Genomic DNA, 21,332 nt, shown 5'->3' with positions numbered 1-21,332 from the left:
TTCAGATCATGTTCTTGTTCCTTTTCCACCATAGTAAGGTACTCGATCAAATGGTTCAGTTACAATCTGGAAGCTTGCTCCCAAGCAGTGGTAAGTGAGCTTAAATTACAGGCAGTCCTGGGACTTGAACCTCTGTTCATCTGGATTGAATGCACCTGCTTCTCTCTCTCTGCCCTTTGAAACATTGTAGCCATGACATTTTAATTTTCACTTTTGGCAAAATATCAAAATTGTGGAGGATTTGCTTAAGTAATGGTGCCACCTCTCAATAAATTTAGAGGCATTCATCTGATATACAGTAGTTTGAGATTCATTTTCAGAATAAATAAACTTTATGATTGGAAAAAAGTAACATTTATCAGAGATGATTTTAGAGGAACTTAATTTTAAACTTATCCATACCATGGTACTGTAACAGGTATTTGAACAGGACTCATCCTGCTTGGCTGTAATAAGGTAGTTTTAACTTGGAGATTTGTGCAGGAATTAATATTTTTAATACACTGCTCTATTCAAGCTTTTGGAACGAAAGTCTATTTTTTTTCCCGTTTATGGGATGTGGGCATCGCTGGCAAGGCCAGCATTTATTGCCCATCCCTAATTGCCCTTGAGAAGGTGGTGGCGAGCCGCCGCCTTGAACCGATGCAGTCCGTGTGGTGAAGGTACTCCCACAGTGCTGTTAGGTAGGGAGTTCCAGGATTTTGACCCAGCGACGATGAAGGATGGGCGATATACTTCTAAGTCAGGATGGTGTGTGACTTGGAGGGGGAACTTGGAGGTGGTGGTGTTCCCATGCGCCTGCTGCCCTTGTCCTTCTAGGTCGAAGAGGTCGCAGGTTTGGGAGGTGCTGCCGAAGAAGCCTTGGTGAGTTGCTGCAGTGCATCTTGTAGATGGTACACACTGCAGCCACGGTACGCCGGTGGTGGAGTGAGTGAATGTTTTTTGAGGTGGTGGATGGGGTGCCAATCAAGCGGGCTGCTTTGTCCTGGATGGTGTCTAGCTTCTTGAGTGTTGTTGGAGCTGCACTCATCCAGGCAAGTGGAGAGTATTCCATCACACTCCTTACTTGTGCCTTGTAGATGGTGGAAAGGCTTTGAGGAGTCAGGAGGTGAGACACTCACCGTAAAATACCTAGGCCTAGAAATTGGGTATAGCCCCGCTTGAGGCGTTAGAACTGGCGATGCGCTAAGTTTATAGCCAGACGAGAGCTATCCGCGCCTGGGGCGATATTGGGTTGCATCGCCCCCAAAGGGGATTCAGGCGCTAAATCAGCCATTGCACGGTGCTCTTAAGGCGCAAAAGGTCAGGTGCTACTCAATTTCGACGCGGACGGGCGCAGCGCAGGTGAACTCAATTACGGCAAAGCACGAGACCTGCAGGTGCCGGCCGGCTCTTAAAGGGGTGGGTCAGTCAGACTGAGCTTCAACACCCAACGCCCTGTAGGCGCTCACCCTTGTCTGGCGGTACAAAGTTCATCATTATGGAGAAGGTTAGGCAGAGAGCAGAGTGCTTCAGCACTGAGGCTCTGGACCAATTGGTGGCTGCAGTTGAACACCGTCGACAGGTGCTGTACCCGGATAATGGCAAGAGGCCAAATCAGAAGGCTTACTGACGATCTTGGAGGGAGGTTGCTGTGAGGGTCAACTCCAGCAGCATGGCGACCAGGACCCCTGTTCAGTGCAGGAAGAAATTCAACGACCTCACACGGATCGTTAGGGTGAGTGATGGTTTACCAAACTTGTGCTTCCCTCCATCTGCAGCTGACTTTGGGCACCCTGCTGCAATGATGCGCCACTGGCCATCTGTCAGTATGCACCCATGGCCCTTTCTGGGCAGACACATGGACAGATGTCTCAAGGCCTCATGTAAGGGCTCTTGCACAATGGGGGGCATGCGAGGATGTCTCAAGGCCTCCTGTAAGGGCTCTTGCACAATGGGGGGCATGCAATGATGTCTCAAGGCCTCATGTAACAACCTCCCCTTCTTTCCCCTGCAGTCGAAGATGGCGCAGATTAGAAAAGAACAGCGTTGAACCGGTGGCGGACCTGCACAAGTGGTCACTCTCACGGATCTGGAGGAGAGAGTGCACCAGATACTTGGAGGACGTCTGTCTGGTCCAGTGACCACTGCATCTGCCGACCCCATTACCGACAGCGAGGGTAAGACTCTCACCTTTTCCACCTGTTGCCTTCCACTTGGTCCCCCCGCCAGCATGCATCCTCAGTGTGCAGCCATGTCAGAGCCATGCTGCAATCTGGCATGCCTTTCAGCAAACCTGTCCTTTTGCTAAAGCCACTCTTCCACCTCCCACTTTCAGATGAAGCAGCACCAACTCGGGCTCAACGCGCTGAAGCTGCCAGCGCCAGTGCCACCGGAGGCGAGGACCAGGAGGAATCCGGACCAGCGGTTGCAGAATCCGGGGAGCTGAGACATCTGCAGACTGGGGATAGTAGTCCCCTGGAGGGGAGGGGGGATGGCTCTGAGGATGAACCAGTTGCCGGACCAAGCGGCATGGAGCAACGCAGGGGGGATAGGCAAGTTCGGCCACCGTCTCCCCGCAGGGCAAGGCAGGTCGTCATGACTGCTGCACAGAGTGCAGATGAGGTCCGGCGCCTGGCAGAGATGAGCAAACAGGCCCGGGTCAGACACACGGAGCTGATGGCTGCAGTGGAGAAGATGCCTGAGTCAATAGATTCATTGGCTAGGAGTATGTTGGACTTCGGGGCAACAATGGAGAGGACTCTGCAGGGCTTTGGCGCAACAATGGAGAGGTCTCTCCAGGTGTTCGGGGAAACAATGGACAGGTCTATCCAGGGCTTCGGGGCCACAATGGACAGGACTATCCAGGGCTTCGGCCCAACAATGGAGAGGACTGTCCACGGCTTTGAGTCGGCAATGGAAAGGACTGTTCAGGGCTTCGGACAATCCCTGGAAAGGTCTGTGCAGGGCTTGTCCGAGGCAGTGGAGCGGTCGGCTCCTGCCTTGTCCGAAGCCATGGGAAGAACTGTCCAGGCCTTCTCCGAAGCACTGGCACCTGGCACACAGGTCTTCACTGTTGCCACGCATTCACTTGCTGGGCTCCTCCACAGCCAGATTGACGCAACGCGATGTCTCACTGCAGCCACCCTCTCTGCATCAGATAGGATCACCCCGGGCCCTTCCACTCCCGTACAAGGCCAGGAATCCGTGGAGCCTGCGATTGTGGCCGATGAGCCGAGCCGCTCCCCTCAGATAGCCAGTGTGTCGTCCGACCATGGTGCAGGTGTCCTCTCTCGGCAGGAGACCATTGCACATGCCAGTGCTGGGACGCCTGCATTACAGCTGCCACCACCTGCAGGCCACACTGCTCCCAGCCATGCTCAAAGCAAGCATCCCGCGTCCGCACCCTCCAAGCCCAGAGGTAGGTCGGCCAGGCCGTGCCTCAGGGGCTTCTGCGCTTCCAGACAGTCGGCAAGCGTCCCCCAGCCTTGAGGCCGCCACTGGGGTGCAATTACGTAGGAGCAGCAGGGCGGGAAGGGGCTGGGCATGAACGAGAAGTCGTTCTCCCTCAAGGGGCCAGTTGTAGAGGGAGGTGCTGAGACGTTTGTTTGTCCAAATTGACGGACACCCTCACCTGCTGTTATAGGTGCAGATTTTTGTTGAGTTTTGCTGCTTTGCCGAACAGGTCACTTTTATTTTGGCAGTGATGGTTTCTGCTCACTTTACGTTGTTTAGCTGTAATGAAAGACTTTTGTGTCAATAAACAGAAGTTTAAATGTTGCTTGGTGCATGTGACTACTTTCAGTGATGCTGGCATGCAGAGGCCCTCAAACATCCAAAGTGCCCATGAGGTAAGACTCTCATCATTCTGCCACAGGGGTGTCGAGACGAGTCCAGAGGAGCCTCTGACGAATGGACCTTCCACTTTCAGCAGTCCTTCCATCTTCCTCCTCCTCCGCCTGCTCTTCCTCCTCCTCCTCCTCCTCCTCATACTCCTCCTCCTCCGCCTGCTTGTGCAGGGTCCGAGGGAAGGTAATGAATGGACGCGTTCGCCTATAAAGGGCATCTGTCACTTGCCGAATGCAACAGTCGCATTGTCCCCAATGGCTGACTGAAAGGAGCCGTTGGCATAAAAATGGAGGCCTTCAGTCAGTGTAGCCATCACGGACAGAGAGGTTCTGCAGCGTTCACGCGGCTGCAGATCCTGACCAAGCAGGTGGCACAGATCAGTAACAATGTCCCTCCAGATTCGGAGCCTTCGCAAACACTGCTCCTCCGACATGTCAAGGCTTGTCACCTGCTGCCTAAAGACCCTCGCAGCCTCCCGTCGGATTGGCCGACCTCCATTGCCCCTCCTCCTTCTGGACAATCCCGGCCCTCCCGCCGTCTCTCTGCCCCTTCACAGTGTTGGGCGATGAGGCCGTCGCCCTCCAAACAAGCTCCCATTCGGATGCCAGTTGGTCAAAAGGCTTTTAGGTGTAGTGCTGCAAGTGCTTCGGACAGGGTTGAAGGTCCCAGGTACTGTAAAGCTCAAATCCCAGAACTCTGCTCCACATTAGCTCGCCAACTCTCTCCAGCAGCGATCGCAATGAGCAGGCCAAGTGGCAGAAGATTCTGCACTAGAGCTGTCCCCTTTAAATAGCGCCGCCCTACTCCGAGAAAGGCCTGTTAGCTCTCCTTCGAACTGTCACTAATAGCGCTGGGCGCTAAGGCTCCGGGCGCCACCCAATATGCGCTCAGGCGCTCCTAAAAGGCGTTGCACACTGAAATGACGTCATGAGCCGTTTGCGCTCGCGGGCGCAAACACTTAGCGCAGGCGCTAAATGTATAGTCAATTTCTGAGTTGGTGCTATCCTCATAGCGTTCGCCCCAATTCTAGGTCTCTTTTGGTGCTCAGCGCCGGCGCTACCAACCCAATTTCTAGGCCCTAGTCTCTGACCTGCTCTTGTTGCCACGGTATTTATGTGGCTGGTCCAGTTGTGTTTCTGGTCAATGATGACCCCCAGGATGTTGATGGTGGGGGATTTGGCGACGGTAATGCCGTTGAATGTCAAGGGTTGGTGCTTAGACTCTTGCTTGTTGGAGATAGTCATTGACTGGCACTTCTGTGGCGTAAATGTTTCCTGCCACTTATCAGCCCAAGCCTGAACGTCATCCAGGTCTTGTTGCATGCGGGCATAGACTGCTTCATTATCTGAGATGTGAATGGAACTGAACACTGTGCAGTCATCAGCGAACATCCCCATTTCTGACCTTATGTTGGAGGGAAGGTCATTGATGAAGCAGCTGAAGATGGTTGGGCCAGGGACACTGCCTTGAGGAACTCCTGCAGCGATGTCCTGTGGCTGTGATGATTGACCTCCAACCACCACAACCATCTTCCTTTGTACTAGGGCAGCACGGTGGCATAGTGGTTAGCACTGTTACCTCACAGCGCCAGGGACCCGGGTTCAAATCCGGCCTTGGGTGACTGTCTGTATGGAGTTTGCACATTCTCCCCGTGTTTGCTTGGGTTTTCTCCGGGTGCTCCGGTTTCCTCCCACAGTCCAAAGATGTGCGGGTTAGGTTGATTGGCCATGATTTAAAAAAAAAAAAAAAAATTGACCCTTAGTGTTAGGGGGGATTAAATACGTGGGGTTATGGGGATAGGGCTTGGGTGGATGGCTGTCGGTGTAGGGACCGGGTGCTAGGGTTTGGATGATCAGCCATGATCTCGTTGAATGGCGGAGCAGGCTCGAAGGGCCGAATGGCCTACTCCTGCTCCTATCTTCTATGTTTCTATGTATGACTCTAGCCAGTGGAGCGTTTTCCTACCGATTCCCATTGACTTCAGTTTTACTAGGGCTCCTTGATGCCACACTCAGTCAAATGCTGTCTTGGTGTCCAGGGCAGTCACTCACCTCACCTCTGGAATTCAGCTCCTTTGTCCATGTTTGGACCAAGGCTGTAATGAGGTCGGGAGTCGAGTGGTCTTGGCGGAGCCCAAACTGGGCATCAGTGAGCAGGTTATTGGTGAGTAAGTGCTGTCGACGACACCTTCCATCACTTTGCTGATGATTGAGAATAGACTGATGGGGCAGTAATTGGCTGGATTGAATTTGTCCTGCTTTTTGTGGACAGGACATACCTGGGCAGTTTTCCACATTGTCGGATAGATGCCAGTGTTGTAGCTGTACTGGAACAGCTTAGCTATAGCCGCGGCTAGTTTTGGAACACAAGTCTTCAGCACGACAGCCGGGATGTTGCCTGACCCATAGCCTTTGCTGTATCCTGTGTGCTCAGCCGTTTCTTGATGACACGTGGAGTGAATCAAATTGGCTGAAGACTGGCTTCTGTGATGGTGGGGACCTCAGGAGAAGGCCGATATGGATCATCCACTTGGCACTCTGGCTGAAGATGGTTGAAACATAGAAGATGGGAGCAGGAGTAGGCCATTCGGCCCCTCGAGCCTGCTCCGCCATTCAGTGCGATCATGGCTGATCATCCAAATTCAGTACCCGGTCCCTGCTTTCTCCCTATACCCCTTGATCCCTTTAGCCTTAAGAAATATATCCAACTCCTCCTTGAATATATTTAATGTATTGGCCTCTACTGCCTTCTGTGGTAGAGAATTCCACAGGTTCACCACTCTCTGGGTGAAGAAATTCCTCCTCATTTCTGTCCTAAATGGCCTACCCCTTATCCTTAGACTGTGACCCCTGGTTCTGGGCTCCCCGACTATCGGGAACATCCTTCCTGCATCTAGTCTGTCCAGTCCTGTCAGAATTTTATAAGTTTCAATGAGATCCCCTCTCATTCTTCTAAACTCCAGTGAGTACAAGCCCAATCGACCCAATCTCTCCTCATACGTCATTCCTGCCATCCCAGGTATCAGCCTGGTGAATCTTCAGCTTTGTCTTTTGCACTCATGTGCTGGGCTCCACCATGAATGATGATGGGGATATTCATGGAGCCTCCTCCTCCTCCTGTTAGTTGTTTAATGGTCCACCACTATTCACGACTGGATGTGGCAGGACTGCAGAGCTTTGATCTGATCCGTTGATTGTGGGATCGCTTAGCCCTGTCTATAGAATGCTGCTTCTGCATTGCAGCTTCCCCAGATTGGCACCTCATTTTTAGGTACGCCTGGTGCTGCATGCTCTTCTACCCTCCTTATTGAACCAGGGTTGGTCCCCTGGCTTGATGGTAATGGCAGAGTGAGGGATATGCCAGGCCATGAGGTTACAGATTGTGGTGGAATACAATTCTGCTGCCTAATGGATACCCAGTTTTGGGCTGTTCGATCTGTTCTGAATCTATCACAGTGGTAGTGCCACACAACACGATGGAGGGTGTCCTCAGTGTGAAGACGGGACTTCGTCTCCACAATGACTGTGTGGTGGTCACTGCTACCAATAGTGTGATGGACAGATGCATCTGCGACAGGTAGATTGGTGAGGACGAGGTCAAGTAGGCTTTTCTCTTGTGTTGGTTCTCTCACCACCTGCTGCAGGCCCAGACTGGCAGCTATGTCCTTCAGGACTCGGCCAGCTCAGTCAGTAGTGGTGCTACCGAGCCACTCTTGGTGATGGACATTGAATTCCCCCACCCAGAGTACATTCTGTGCTGTTGCTACTCTCAGTGCTTCTTCCAAGTGGTGTTCAAAATGGAGGAGTACTGATTCATCAGCTGAGGGAGGGCGGTAGGTGGTAATCAGCAGGAGGTTTCCTTGCCCATGCTTGACGTGAAGCTGAGACTTCATGGGGTCCGGAGTCAATGTTGAGGACTCCCAGGGCCACTTCCTCGCGACTGTATACCACTGCCCCGCCACCCCTGGTGGGTCTGTCCTGCTGGTGGGACAGGACATACCCAGGGATGGTGATGGAGGAGTTTGGGACATTGGCTGAATGGTATGATTCTGAGAGTATGACTATATCAGGCTGTTGCTTGACTAGTCTTTGGGACAGCTCTCCCAATTTTGGCACAAGTCCCTAGATGTTGGTGAGGAGGACTTTGCAGGGTCGACTGGGCTAGGTGTACCGTTGCCGTGTCCGTAGCCGGTGCGGAGGTCGATGCCGGGTGGTCGCTCCTGTTACATTATTATTGTTTCGTAGTGGTTTGTTACAACTGAGTGACTTGCTAGGCCATTTCAGAGGGCAGTTAAGAGTCAACCACATTGCTGTGGGTCTGGACAGCAGATTTCCTTCCCTAAAGGACATTAGTGAACCAGATGGGTTTTTACAACAATGCAATAGTTTCATGATTACCAATAGTGACACTAGCTTTATAGATTTTATAATTGATAGAACTAGGTTAAATGACATAATTCATTAATGTTGTCCCCAATAAAGAGAGCAAACTTGCATTTATATAGCGTCTTTCACAAACTCAGAATGGCACGTAGGGCTTTACATCCAATGAAGTATTTTTGCAGCGTAGTCATGGTTGTAATGTAGGAAAACGCGGCGGCCAATTTGTGGACAGCAAGGTCCCATAAACTGCAATGAAATAATGGCCAGGTAATGGCATAATAATTGAACCTGGTCAAGCTTTGTAATGTTAAAATTTGTTTTTTGCATTAGAGGGGAAAGATCTTTAAAGTACGTATCTACCAGCTAACATCACCAGCCAGGTGTGTGTGCTCCAGTGTGCAACTTGGCAAATGGGGCTCTTTTGAAGGATCAAAAAATAATTTGTTATAACTTGGATATTTATGTGCGACGATACACCCAGATCCTCCTTTATGCCTACATAATAGTGACTGGAATTCAAAAGTAGTTGATTGGGATATACTGAAGACATGATAAGGCATTACATAAATATTTTTCAGTAACGTTTTGTCAATTCTGCATTTTCCCTCTCCGAAGCAAATTACAAATCCTCTTCTGTAGCTCCCTCACAAAGTAAATTAACTTCTAATGGTCTCTAAACTTATGCACCCTAAATGTGGAGATATTTTAATTTGTACTATTACAGTTCGCTTCTCCTATATACCCTCTGTGCCCATCAGCCATTAGAACAATGCTGATGAATCTTTCCAAGTTCAAATGCTGGAAAAATGTTCACTGACAAAAGAACCACAAGTTATTCTGACTGGCTGACCAGGAGGGCATTGGAATAGTGAAGTCTAGAGGTGACGAGGGTTTCAGTGGCAAATGGGCTGAGGCAGGGCTGGAATGCCAAGATTGCAAATAGTCGTCTGGTTTAACCTGAAATAATGGCCGCAGAGGGGGAAGGAATCAGTGGCGAGGATATAGAGTTTGTGGTGGAGGCTGAAGACTATGGCTTTGGTCTTTCCAATATTAAACTGGAGAAAATAGCAGCTCATCCAAGCCTGGATATCTGACCAGCAGTTTGAAACACAGGCAGTGGATGGGTTGGAGAGATGGTGCAGAGGTAGAGCTGGGTGTCATGAGTGTATATGTGGAACCTGATCCCATGCTGTTGCCATGGGACAGTATGTAGATGAAGTAGTGGAGGGGACCATTTTTGCGGGGGCTCCATAAGTAACTAATGGGAAGAGAAGCCATTGCTTCAGATATTTGTGGCTGTCAGTGGTAGATGGGCCAAGCGGGACAAGGAGGTAAGCGAGAGTCTCCCCCCCAGTAAGGAGGTAGCGAAGGATTCCTCGAAAGGCCCTTCGGTCAATGCTGTGAGGCACAGAGGGTAGCTCTGGGCTTATCCAAGAGGTATTCAAGCCTTGTACAGCAGCTGGAGAGTAGGAAGGCAGAGGAGTAATGGATTGTGGTAGAGATTGGGGGGGGAGAAAGTATCTGAGAGGGGAGAAATGAAAGATGTCACGACTGAAAGGGAAGGAGACGGGAGAGAAGGGCCCAAGAAAGGTCAAGAGAGGAAGAGAAAGGGAGATAGAAGTAATGGGCTCGGGTCTGGAGCGACAGTCAAAATGTGTACACAAGTGAACACTATTCAGGCTACATAGGCACAGTGGAGTTTTTAAAAAATGAAAATGGGTGGCAATGTTCTGCACTATTAAAGCATTGTATGTAAAGAACTGAGATTTTAGAGAGATGTGATACAGTGCTATATAAATTCAAGTCTTTAAATAGCTCTAGAAAACTTAAAAATAGTGTCACTTGTAAAAAGGAAAATTTAGTCAACTATTTCCTAAATGCATATATTTTAGTGTAGAAATCAGAAGAAGACAGATTGTATAACACTGACATTGTCACATTGTTAACTGATTCCTGTCGTCCTGACCAATTTTTGTGCATTATTTTCTCCCTGGTTTAGGTTCTACCATGCCACATGCCATTCTGCAACTGAAAAGACAAGTTTCAAGCTGTTCGAAAGTACCTTGCTTAAAAAGCCCAACTGAACTTAGGAACCCACATTCCACCATTCTGTATGTTGGTGCAGTACTGGGAAACTTGTTTATCTATGAAATTTATTATTTTGCCCCGAATCTTTGCCATAATCCTTGACAACAACACATTTATAGTCTGCAACCTTGTGATGTTTCCCTTCTTGGTCAGGGCTATCCAAGTTTCTTGTAAGTTGTCCAATACTTGTCATCTTTTTTAAAAACGTTCTTTCACCAAAAAATAATCACATCAGGTATCAAAAGGAAAAGTATCATTATCTGGACAAAGACTTATTGGTGCTGTATAGATGACTTGCAGCTAGGTCACGAAATCAAATGCAACAAGAAAACAGCAAAAGAAACACATGCTGAAAAATTAAGGGAAATGTTCAAAGAATATTTACTTTGTTATTCAGTTTGCCAAAACTGGAAAGTAATTTAGCCCAGGCTAACCAGCGAATAGAATTTTTGAGCTCCAGAGATGTCATATTGCTTTGTTTTGGTTCTGAGACTCCATTTTCAGTTAATTTCTACAATTTAAATTTTACTGAAAAACATGGAGGCTCTATTAAATAATACAGTTTAGGAACTCTGCAGATCTGGCTTGTACACCATTATGTTGTGCCATCAGCCTGTTCATGTTAATCTTTAAACAAAGTCTTTGTGCCCCCTTTCTAGCTTCAGACATGCTGTAATGCTACTGAAGGAGAGTGATTCACAGTCATTAATGATGAAACTTCAATGGCTATTTGCTTTTCTGGAACATAGTCAGGTATGGATTTCACTTTGCATAAACTTTGCCTCCTTCTGTTCTTTTAGTTGGACAACTGTAAAGTTTATGTAGTATCCTGATCAAAAGGGCAATGTATGTTACATATTGCATTCAGAATGTTGTGAACTCTACATTAATAGGAACTGGGATTCATAATTCATATTTAACAATCAAAGATGTGCACGTTGTGCAGAGAGAGAGCACACTTTTTGATTTCATTAGGAATAAAATATACCTGCCTAGGGTTGAGATTGGGAGATGGGAAAAGAAATGGACATGTGTCTGGTAATATTTTTATTTTGTTGGTTGAGACGCATGAGCATATTAGAATACTCCAAAACTGCGACAGAACCGTGATATTTTATAATCAATAGCTAACTTTGCCATTGGGGATTTAGATTTACAGTCTATCCAGTATGTAGCCTCACTTTTTATTCCACCAAATACTTAGTAGATATTTAGGCTGGGTGGGGGAAGAAACTGAAGCAGTACCAATGATTAGAAGTATATAAAATAATGTACATCCAGAAAACTACTGCAAAATAACTCATGGCAAGAGGGTACAGATTCAAACTAGTGAAAGGGAAACTTGGGACTGACGTCTGGAGGTTCTTCACACAGAACAATCATTGTACGGAATGGACTTCTGGGTAGGTTACGAAAACCCTGGGAGCATTTATGGAACAGTTGGGTGATCTAAGATCGATTAAATGCCCTCCTCATCTATATTTATCTGGAGGGAATTTGGTGGAAGAGGGGCTTGTCCTGTGCTTGAAATGGTTTTGTACAAGTTTCACAAAGGAACCATTCAAATTTTAAGTGTAGTACAGGTAGTAGGAACCACCTAATCTTAGCTGTAGCGTATCTGCTCTGGAAGAGTATGTAGTGGAATCATGTTAAAATTGTTGGTACTTGATCATCTCTTTGCCTGTACAATTTTCTTTTTGTTTTAAATTTTTTTAAAATTTGTTTATGGGATGTGGGCGTCGCTGGCAAGGCCAGCATTTATTGCCCAACCCTAATTGCCCTTGAGAAGGTGGTGGTGAGCTGCCGCCTTGAACCGCTGCAGTCCGTGTGGTGAAGGTACTCCCACAGCGCTGTTAGGTAGGGAGTTCCAGGATTTTGACCCAGCGATGATGAAGGATCGGCAATATACTTCTAAGTCAGGATGGTGTGTGTCTTGGAGGGGAACTTGGAGGTGGTGGTGTTCCCATGCGCCTGCTGCCCCGTCCTCCTAGCTGGAAGAGGTCACGGGTTTGGGAGGTGCTGCAACCCAGTGCGTACTCACCCGTGGGGACCCGAATTTCTGGCCCATTGTGTTTAACTAACTTGGAGTTTTTTGATGAAGTAACAGAGGGTTGATGAGGGCAATGCAGTTAATGTGGTGTACATGGACTTCCAAAAGGCATTTGATAAAGTGCCATGTAATAGGATTGCCAGCAAAATTGAAGCCCAGGGAATAAAAGGAACAGTGGCAGCTTAGATACGAAATTAGCTAAGTGACAGGAAACAGAGTAGTGATGATCGGTTTTTTTTTTGGACTGGAGGAAGGTACATGTAGTGTATGTGCCTTTAAGAGCCCCATGTGTGCTGTAGTGCCGGTAATGGCCACTCGGGCTATATAAGCCTGTATATTGTGTTATATCCGTTAGTACCCCTCCAGACTTTGCTTAGTAAACACCTATGAACCAACTCCTGTCTTCAGTGTCTCTATCAACACACGGACACTACAGTACACAGTGGTGATCCCCAGGGGTCGGTACTAGAACCACTGCTTTTCTTGATATATATTAATGACTTGGACTTGGGTGTACAGGGCACAATTTCAAAATTTGCAGAAACTTGGAAGTATAGTGAACAGTGAGGAGGATAGTGATGGACTTCAAGAGGACATGGACAAGCTGGTGGAATGGGCGGACACATGGCAGATGAAATTTAACGCAGAAAAGTGCGAAGTGATACATTTTGGTAGGAAGATCGAGTATAGGCAATATAAACTAAAGGGTACAATTCTAAAGGGGGTGCATGAACAGAGAGACCTGGGGGTATATGTGCACAAATCGTTGAAGGTAGCAGGGCAGGTTGAGAAAGCGGTTTAAAAAAACATGGGATCCTGGGCTTCATAACTAGAGGCATAGAGTACAAAAGCAAAGAAGTTATAATGAACCTTTATAAAACACTGGTCCGACCTCAACTGGAGTATTGTGTCCAATTCTGGGCACCGCACTTTAGGAAGGATGTGAGGGCCTTAGAGAGGGTGCAGAAAAGATTTACGAGAATGGTTCCAGGGATGAGGGACTTCAGTTATGTGGATAGACTGGAGAAGCTGGGATTGTTCTCCTTGGAGCAGAGAAGGTTGAGAGGAGATTTGATAGAGGTGTTTAAAATCATGAGGGGTCTAGATAGAGAGAAACTGTTCCAATTGGCAGAAGGGTTGAGAACCAGAGTGATTGGCAGAAGAACCAAAGGTGACTGAGGAAAAACTTTTTTACACAGCGAGTGGTTAGGATCTGTAATGCACTGCCTGAAACAGGGTGGTGGAGACAGATTCAATCATGGCTTTCTAAAGGGAATTGGATAAGTACCTGTAGGAAAGAAATTTACAGGGCTACGGGGAAAGGGCGGAGTAGTGGGACTAGCTGAAGCGCTCTTGCAGAGAGCTGGCGGGCTCGAATGGCCTCCTTCTGTACTGTAACCATTCTATGATTCTAAGTCGGGGGAGGGGTGAGAATGGGGGCAAAAGGGTTTGCCTCAGTGGGGTGACTACTTTAATCCCATTCTTGCATGATTGTGGGGGGGGGGGTGTTTGGGTGGAGGTGCTGGCAGGGGTGCATCAGATCTTGAACCGCATCAGAGGTTGCACTTGCAAGGGTTCACAGATTTGATTTCCGGGTTGTGGGTGGGGGACATGGTTACTGGTCAACCAGTTTCACCTTGAACAGACGGGAGGTAGGTTATCAACCAACCATGATTACTATTTTGTGTGGTGGGTAGGTTGCTGGCTGTGGCTTTCTTTGTGGAGGGGGGAGGTGGAGTGGAGAAGTGGGGGCTCATGCTTTTGTTTGTCACTAATGAAAGTTGGCTCCATCTGAATTGCAGCTGGTCTGTCTTCAGCTCTTGGCTATTTTGTCTGTGGTTCCTGGAGTATTCCTGCTTGTGTACAACTGTTGTTCTCCAAGATTATTTTTACACTTGCTGTTGCTCTTCAGTGATTGGATTTTTTCCCCCTCCTTTCATACAAAGTTTGGAATGCCGACTTGCCATTGCTGGGATTTCCTTATTTTACTGGTTTGAACGCCCTCTCTTTCGGGCGTTTTCTTCATCATATTCATAGAAGCTTTGTTAGCTTTTTTTTGTCCTTTATTGTACTGTGTGGTTTGCCATTTTTTTCCTCTGGTGGCGCTGTCCCATGACATGCTTTTGGCGCCACCTACAGGTGTAATATTGGGAATGTTGCCATCACTGAGCATTTTTTCAGGCAATAGATTTCTGTACATCTTGTGCACTTTGTTTTTTATACTTCAAAAACTATTATTACTTATCGATAGTGCTTTAGTGTTTACCAATACGTTCCTTTTAAAAATAAACATGCTGAAGGAAGCGGTGTGTAGTTTCAAGTGGGTTCACAGCCATAATTCCCCAAGTGTTGAGGGACAAAAAAAAATTAGGAAGGGTATCCTGTATATTCTAGAACTTGAAAAGACCTTGATAACCAAGATGATTTGTATGAGGACTTGAACAAATGAAGTGGTGGAAAAAAAAAACTTACAAACAAAAAATGCTGATGAATGTTAGTTCTTCAATTGTGCTGAGCTTAGAATAATAGTAACAGGATAATAGTGTTCACGATTCCCCAGATGGTGGTCTCTATCTCTCTATCTCTCTCTGCCCCTCAGCTGTGCCACCATACACTAGCTGCATCTTCATAAAGAAGGAAGGAAAACTGGTGTGTCACAATAGGCCATTCTTTCACTTCCCAGTGAGCAGATCAAGATTAGCAAAAACCTAGGTGCAAGTTGTCTCTGTATCCACTTGCTTGTAGGAATGGTACGTAGTGCGGAGGCCTGAAGAGAGGGAAGGAAATAATAAATATTGTAAGAAGTGAAGCTTGTATTATAATGTGAATGTTGGACACTGCATTTGTTTATATAGTGAATATTAGATACCTGGGACGAATGTAATCACTTCAAGGGCTTAACGATGCCCTGATACTTCGAGTGTGTAGATCTATATCCCTTGATAAGATTATTGTAATTGTTCCTAAACATCCATTATTTTGTTTGTTGTAGAAGGCAAAAGATTAATTGGGATATAATCACTGCCACTTTTATTGAGTGGCAATAGGTAATTGAATCAACTTTCTGATTTGTATAATTTCATAGATCTGATTCCTAATCTTGTAGGACTGCTTATCAAAATGATTCTTCCTCATTTGTTCTCCACATATATTTAGATAGGCCCATTTTCTAATTGGGAAACCCAGAGTTAAATGAGTTGGTCGGAATCTGCGATCTCAACTCAGTTGTACCAATTCATTTCGGCTTCCGGGTTTCGCGTCTGCAAGCTGTGCCGTGAGCGTGATGCGCACCCGCATGGCGCGATTTCAGCTGTATTTAAAGGGATAGTGCACAAATGGAAATTGGAGATGTTCAGGATGGATGGTGGACATAAAGCAAGGGCAGCACCTAGATTCAATGACTCATCGCTGGAATTACTGCTGGGTGCAGACAGGAGCAGGAAGGACATACCTTTCCCCAGCAATGGGAGGAACAAACGTGCTGTGCTCACTAAGAAGGTGTGGTTGGAGGTAGCTGACAAGGTGAGCAGCAGGATCGTTGTGCCCAGGTCTTGAAGGCAATATAGGAAACAGTTTAATAACCTAACCACATAAGGAAAACTGAGTACATTTGCTGATTCAATTACATCCTGTGCTTAAAGACCGACTGCACCCCCTCCCCCCCCGGGTCACTGTCTTGCCAAGCCTACTCCATCACATCACTCCTCACGCCCAGTCTCAGTTCAGCAACGCCCAGCCCTCAATTTCTATGCACTTCATCACCTCCCCATTTATCCATCTACTGTTGCCACTCGCCCTAATCCTTATGCAATTTTATCCATCTGTCTCATAATTACACTCACCAAATGCACTGTATCCATTGGGTGAATACCTTCACTCACTCACAGGTCTGTTTTATCACTCCTTGTAGAAGAGAGCACAAAACTAGATGGAGATGGCCCACCACTACTAGTCCAACTCACTGATGCAGAGAAGGGCACCTTGGAGATAAGTGGCACATATGTGTCCCTCATAGTCGGAGATGGCGAGCTAGTGAGCTTGCCGATAGATGGTGACAAGATTACAAATATCTCTGACACATAGGCTGATGTTATTTCATCAATGACTGAACGATGAGAAGACTGAGTATGGTGATTGTCAAGATTGTGACCTTACCCTGCCTAAATTGTATCCTTTTTGTCTTCCAGTGCCTTCACATTTACGGAAAGTGTTTCAGGACATCCATGGGGACAATTCCTTAGAGGACCTCATTCCTTCTGAGGGTGCACCGTCACAGGATGTACAGCCATGCACCAGCACAGCTACTCGGTGGGTCCACTTAGACAGTTAGTTGGGTTTTCACCTGGTGATTCACACCTCACAAGTGAGCATGAGCAGACACTGATGGCAGGGACAGGAGTGGAGAGTCGGGGTGGTGGGGGGGCGCAATGCTCTCCAAGCTCTGCTCAGCCGGACACAGATGCTTAACCTTGGGGGCTATCATTGAGAAGGAGAATTCTAGATGTGCATCAGCAACTTAGCCAGCTGCTCTGCACAATAGCAGAGAGGATGGCGGGGTCCAACTCTATTGAGAATATCTGCCATGAAAAGAGAATCCTCCTCCATGGAGCTGCAAGCAAGGCTCTCGAATGAGTCCATACAGGTCTTGACCACAGCTGTGCAGGAAATGTCTGCTGCCTTAAAAAGAAAGAGATACCGTATCCATGGCCTTGCAACGTGCCACTGATCTCCACCAAGCTGGTCTGCAGCAGAGTGGTAGGAGTGATGTGGGGCTGGGCCAGGTGAGGGATGATGGCGAAAGGGGGCATGGAAGTGGGAACTCCACTCAAAGGGCTCTCACCCGTTGCCCCCACCCCTCCCTCAGCCAGTACTTGACATGGTGCACATCTCCCGATGGTCATGTGGCGTTGTAGTGTTCCTGCACCTCATTGGTAGGGTTCCTCACAGGTGTCATGAGCCAAGTTTGAAGGGGATATAAAAACAGAAAATGCTGGAAATACTCAGCAGGCCAGGCAGCATCTGTGGATAGAGAAACAGAGTTAATGTTTCAGGTCAAATACCTTTCGTCAGAATTGGAAAAAGTTAGAGATGTAACCAGTTTTAAGCAAGTGCAGAGGCAGGGAAAGTGGGTGGGGGGGGTGGGGGGGAGGAAAACACAAAAGGGAAGGTCTGTGATAGTGTGGAAGGCGAGAGAGATTAAAAGACAAAAGGGATGATTGTGCGAGGCAGAAGGAGATGCTAATGGGACAAGTAAAGAAACAAAAGATGCGTCTAAAAGAGGTGTAAATGGGAATAGCAGAATCATCAAAAGCTGCCATATGAAAAAATGGGGGTAGAGGTTATGATCGGACATTGTTGAACTCGATGTTGAGACTGGAAGGCTGCAGTCAGAATCGGGGGAATTTATAATGGGGAACAAAGAAATGGCAGACCAACTAAATACATATTTTGGTTCTGTCTTCACAAAGGAGGACACAAATAACCTCCCAGAGATGCCGGGGAACATAGGGTCTGATGAAAGGGTGGAACTGAAAGAAATCAGTATTTGTAGGGAAATGGTGTTAAGAAAATTGATGGGACTGAAGGCCAATAATTCCCCAGGGCCTGATAATCTACATCCCAGGGTACTTAAGGAAGTGGCCCTAGAAATAGTAGATGCATTGCTGGTCATCTTCCAGAACTCGATAGACTCTGGAACGGTACCCATGGATTGGCGGGTAGCTAATGTTACCCCACTATTCAAAAAAGGTGGTAGAGAAAAGGCGGGGAATTATAGACCGGTAAGCTTGACATCGGTAATGGGGAAAATGCTAGAGTCCATTATAAAAGATGTAATAGCAGAGCACTTGGAAAGCAGTGACTGGATCAGACAAAGTCAACATGGATTTACAAAAGGTAAATCATGCTTGACTAATCTACTGGAATTTTTTGAGGATGTAACTGGTAAAATAGATAAGGGAGAACCAGTGGATGTGGTGTATTTGGACGTTCAGAAGGCTTTCGATAAGGTCCCGCATAAGAGATTAGCGTGCAAAATTAAGGCACATGGGATTGGGGGCAAGGTATTGACTTGGATAGAGAACTGGTTGGCGGACAGAAAGCAAAGAGTTGGAATAAACGGGTCGTTTTCCGAGTGGCAGGCAGTGACTAGTGGGGTACCGCAAGGATCGGTCCTAGGACCCCAGCTGTTCACAATATATATTAATGATCTGGACGAGGGAATTGGATGTAATATCTCCAAATTTGCAGACGACACAAAGCTGGGGGGGAGGGTATGCTGTGAGGAGGATGTCGTGAAACTCCAGCACGATTTGGACAAGTTGGGTGATTGGGCAGAAACATGGCAAATGCACTATAATGTGGATAAATGTGAGGTTATCCACTTTGGTGGCAAAAACAGGAAGGCAGATTATTATTTGAATGGTAATAGATTGGGAGAAGGGGAAGTGCAAAGAGACCTGGGTGTTCTTGTACACCAGTCGCTGAAAGTAAGCATGCAGATGCAGCAGGCGGTTAAGAAGGCAAATGGTATGTTGGCCTTCGTAGCAAGAGGGTTTGAGTACAAGAACAAGGATGTCTTGCTGCAGTTGTACAGGGCCTTGGTGAGACCACACCTTGAGTATTGTGTGCAGTTTTGGTCGCCTTACCTGAGGAAGGACGTTCTTGCCATGGAAGGAGTGCAGCGAAGATTCACCAGGCTGATACCTGGGATGGCAGGAATGATGTATGAGGAGAGATTGTGTCGATTGGGCTTATACTCACTGGAGTTTAGAAGATTGAGAGGGGATCTGATCGAAACCTATAAAATTCTGTCAGGCCTGGACAGACTAGATGCAGGAAGGATGTTTCTGATGGCCGGGGAGTCCAGAACCAGGGGTCATAGTCTAAGGATAAGGGGTAAGCCATTTAGGACTGAAATGAGGAGGAATTTCTTCACCCAGAGAGTGGTGAACCTGTGGAATTCTCTGCCACAGAGGGCGGTGGAGGCCAGTTCATTAAGTATATTCAAGAAAGAGTTGGATATATTTCTTAAGGCTAAAGGGATCAAGGGATATGGGGAGGAGGCAGGGACCAGGTACTGAATTTGGATGATCAGCCATGATCTCATTGAATGGCGGAGCAGGCTCGAAGGGCCGAATGGCCTACTCCTGCTCCTATCTTCTATGTATGTATCTATGTAAAGTGCCTAATCGAAAAACGAGGTGCTGTTCATCGAACTTACTTTCAGCTTCATTGGAACAGTGTAGGAGTCCGATGGCAGAGATGTCAGAGTGGGAGTAGAGTGGGGAATTAAAGTGACAGGAGACCGGAAGCTCGGGGTCATGCTTGTGGACTGAAGGGAGGTGTTCTGCAATGCGGTCACTCAATCTGCGTTTGGTCTCCCCAATGTAGAGGGGACCGCATCATGAGCAGCGAATACAGTATACGAAATTTAAAGAAGTCCAAGTAAGTCTCTGTTTCACCTGGAAGGAGTGTTTGGGATCCTGGACGGTAGAAAGGGAGGAAGTAAACGGGCAGGTGTTGCATCTCCTGCGCTTCCACAGGAAGGTGCCGTGGGAAGGGGAGGGGGTGTTGTGGGTGATTGAGGAGTGGACCAGGGTGTCACGGAGGGAACAGTCCCTTCGGAATGTTGAAAGGGGAGGGGCGGGAAAGATGTGTTTGGTGGTGGGATCACGCTGGAGGTGGCGGAAATGGCGCAGGATGATCTGTTGAATGTGAAGGCTGGTGGGGTGTAAGATGAGGACAAGGATTACCATATCGTGCTTCTGGGAGGGAGGGAGGGATGGGGTGAAGGCACAAGTGTGGCAAATGGAACAGACACGGTCGAGGGCCCTGTCAACCATGGTGGAGGGGAATCCATAGTTGAGGAAAAAGGAAGACATGTCTGAAGCACTGGTGTGGAAGGTGGTATCGTCAGGATAGATGCGACGGTGAAACTGGGAGAATGGAATAAAGTCCTTACAGGAAGCAGGGTGGGTGGAAGTATAGTCAAGGTAGCTGTGGGAGTCAGTGGGCTTATAGTGAATATTGATCGATAACCTATCCCCAGAAATGGAGACAGAGAAGTCGAGGAAGGGAAGAGTCAGAGATGGACCATGTGAAGGCGAGGGAAGGGTGGAAATTGGACCAGTTCAGGGCAAGAGCAGGATACGGCACCGATAGTCATCAATGTACCGGGGAAAAAAAGGTGAGGGAGGGGACCTGAGTAGGACTGGAACAAAGAATGTTCCACATATCCCACGAGAAGGCAGGCATAACTAGGATCCATGCGGGTTCCCATAGAATTAACTTTTATTTGGAGGAAGTGAGTGGAGTCAAAAGAAAAGTTGTTCAATGTGAGAACAAGTTCAGCCAGGCGGAGGAGTGTGGTGGTGGATGGGGACTGGTTGGGCCTTTGCTTAAGGAAGAAGTGGCGCGCCCTCAGGTCGCCCTGGTGGGGATGGAGGTGTAGAGGGATTGGACGTCCATGGTGAAAAGGTGACAGTTAGGGCCTGCAAACTGTAAAGTGGCGGAGGGCATCGGAAGAGTCGGAGATGTAGGTGGGAAGAGACTGAACAAAGGGGAAAAAATAGTCACGATCGGAAGAAATCCGTTCCATGGGGCAGGAGCAGGCTGAAACAATGGGTCTACCAGGGCAGTGCTGTTTGTGGATCTTGGTAAGGAGGTCGAAACGGGGTTGGGGGACTATGAGGTTGGTGGCTGTGGAGGGAAGATCTCCAGAGGAAATGATATCAGCGACAGTCTTGGAAATGATGGCTTGATGTTTGGTAGTGGTGTTAAGTCCGGGGAGGTAGGAGGAGGTGTCGGAGTTGCCGTTCAGCTTCCGCAAGGTAGAGGTCGGTTCGCCAAACAACAACAGCGCCACCCTAGTCAGCAGGTTTTTTTTTTTTATTCGTTCATGAGATCTAGGCATCGCTGGCAAGGCCAGCATTTATTGCCCATCCCTAATTGCCCTTGAGAAGGTTGTGGTGAGCTGCTTCTTG

At 47.7% G+C, this 21,332-nt stretch overlaps 1 protein-coding gene across 3 annotated transcripts in view; it reads left to right on the top strand.

Moving 5' to 3' along the window:
* Nucleotides 1-21,332, top strand: part of LOC147111728 (ubiquitin carboxyl-terminal hydrolase 35-like) — a 109,903-nt gene that overhangs the window by 49,901 nt on the left and 38,670 nt on the right. For all 3 annotated transcript variants that reach the window (XM_085998910.1, XM_085998908.1, XM_085998909.1), the window contains one exon: nucleotides 10,958-11,051. In XM_085998910.1, the coding sequence (XP_085855036.1) occupies nucleotides 10,958-11,051 (94 nt within the window). The remainder of the gene's footprint in view (nucleotides 1-10,957; nucleotides 11,052-21,332) is intronic.

This window comes from Somniosus microcephalus, chromosome 10, assembly GCF_052327205.1.
Source record: "Somniosus microcephalus isolate GS21.2 chromosome 10, FLI_Smic_1.0, whole genome shotgun sequence".
Lineage (NCBI taxonomy): Eukaryota > Metazoa > Chordata > Chondrichthyes > Squaliformes > Somniosidae > Somniosus > Somniosus microcephalus.
The sequence above is the reverse complement of the archived record's forward strand: the minus strand, read 5'-3'. Positions and strand labels throughout refer to the sequence as shown.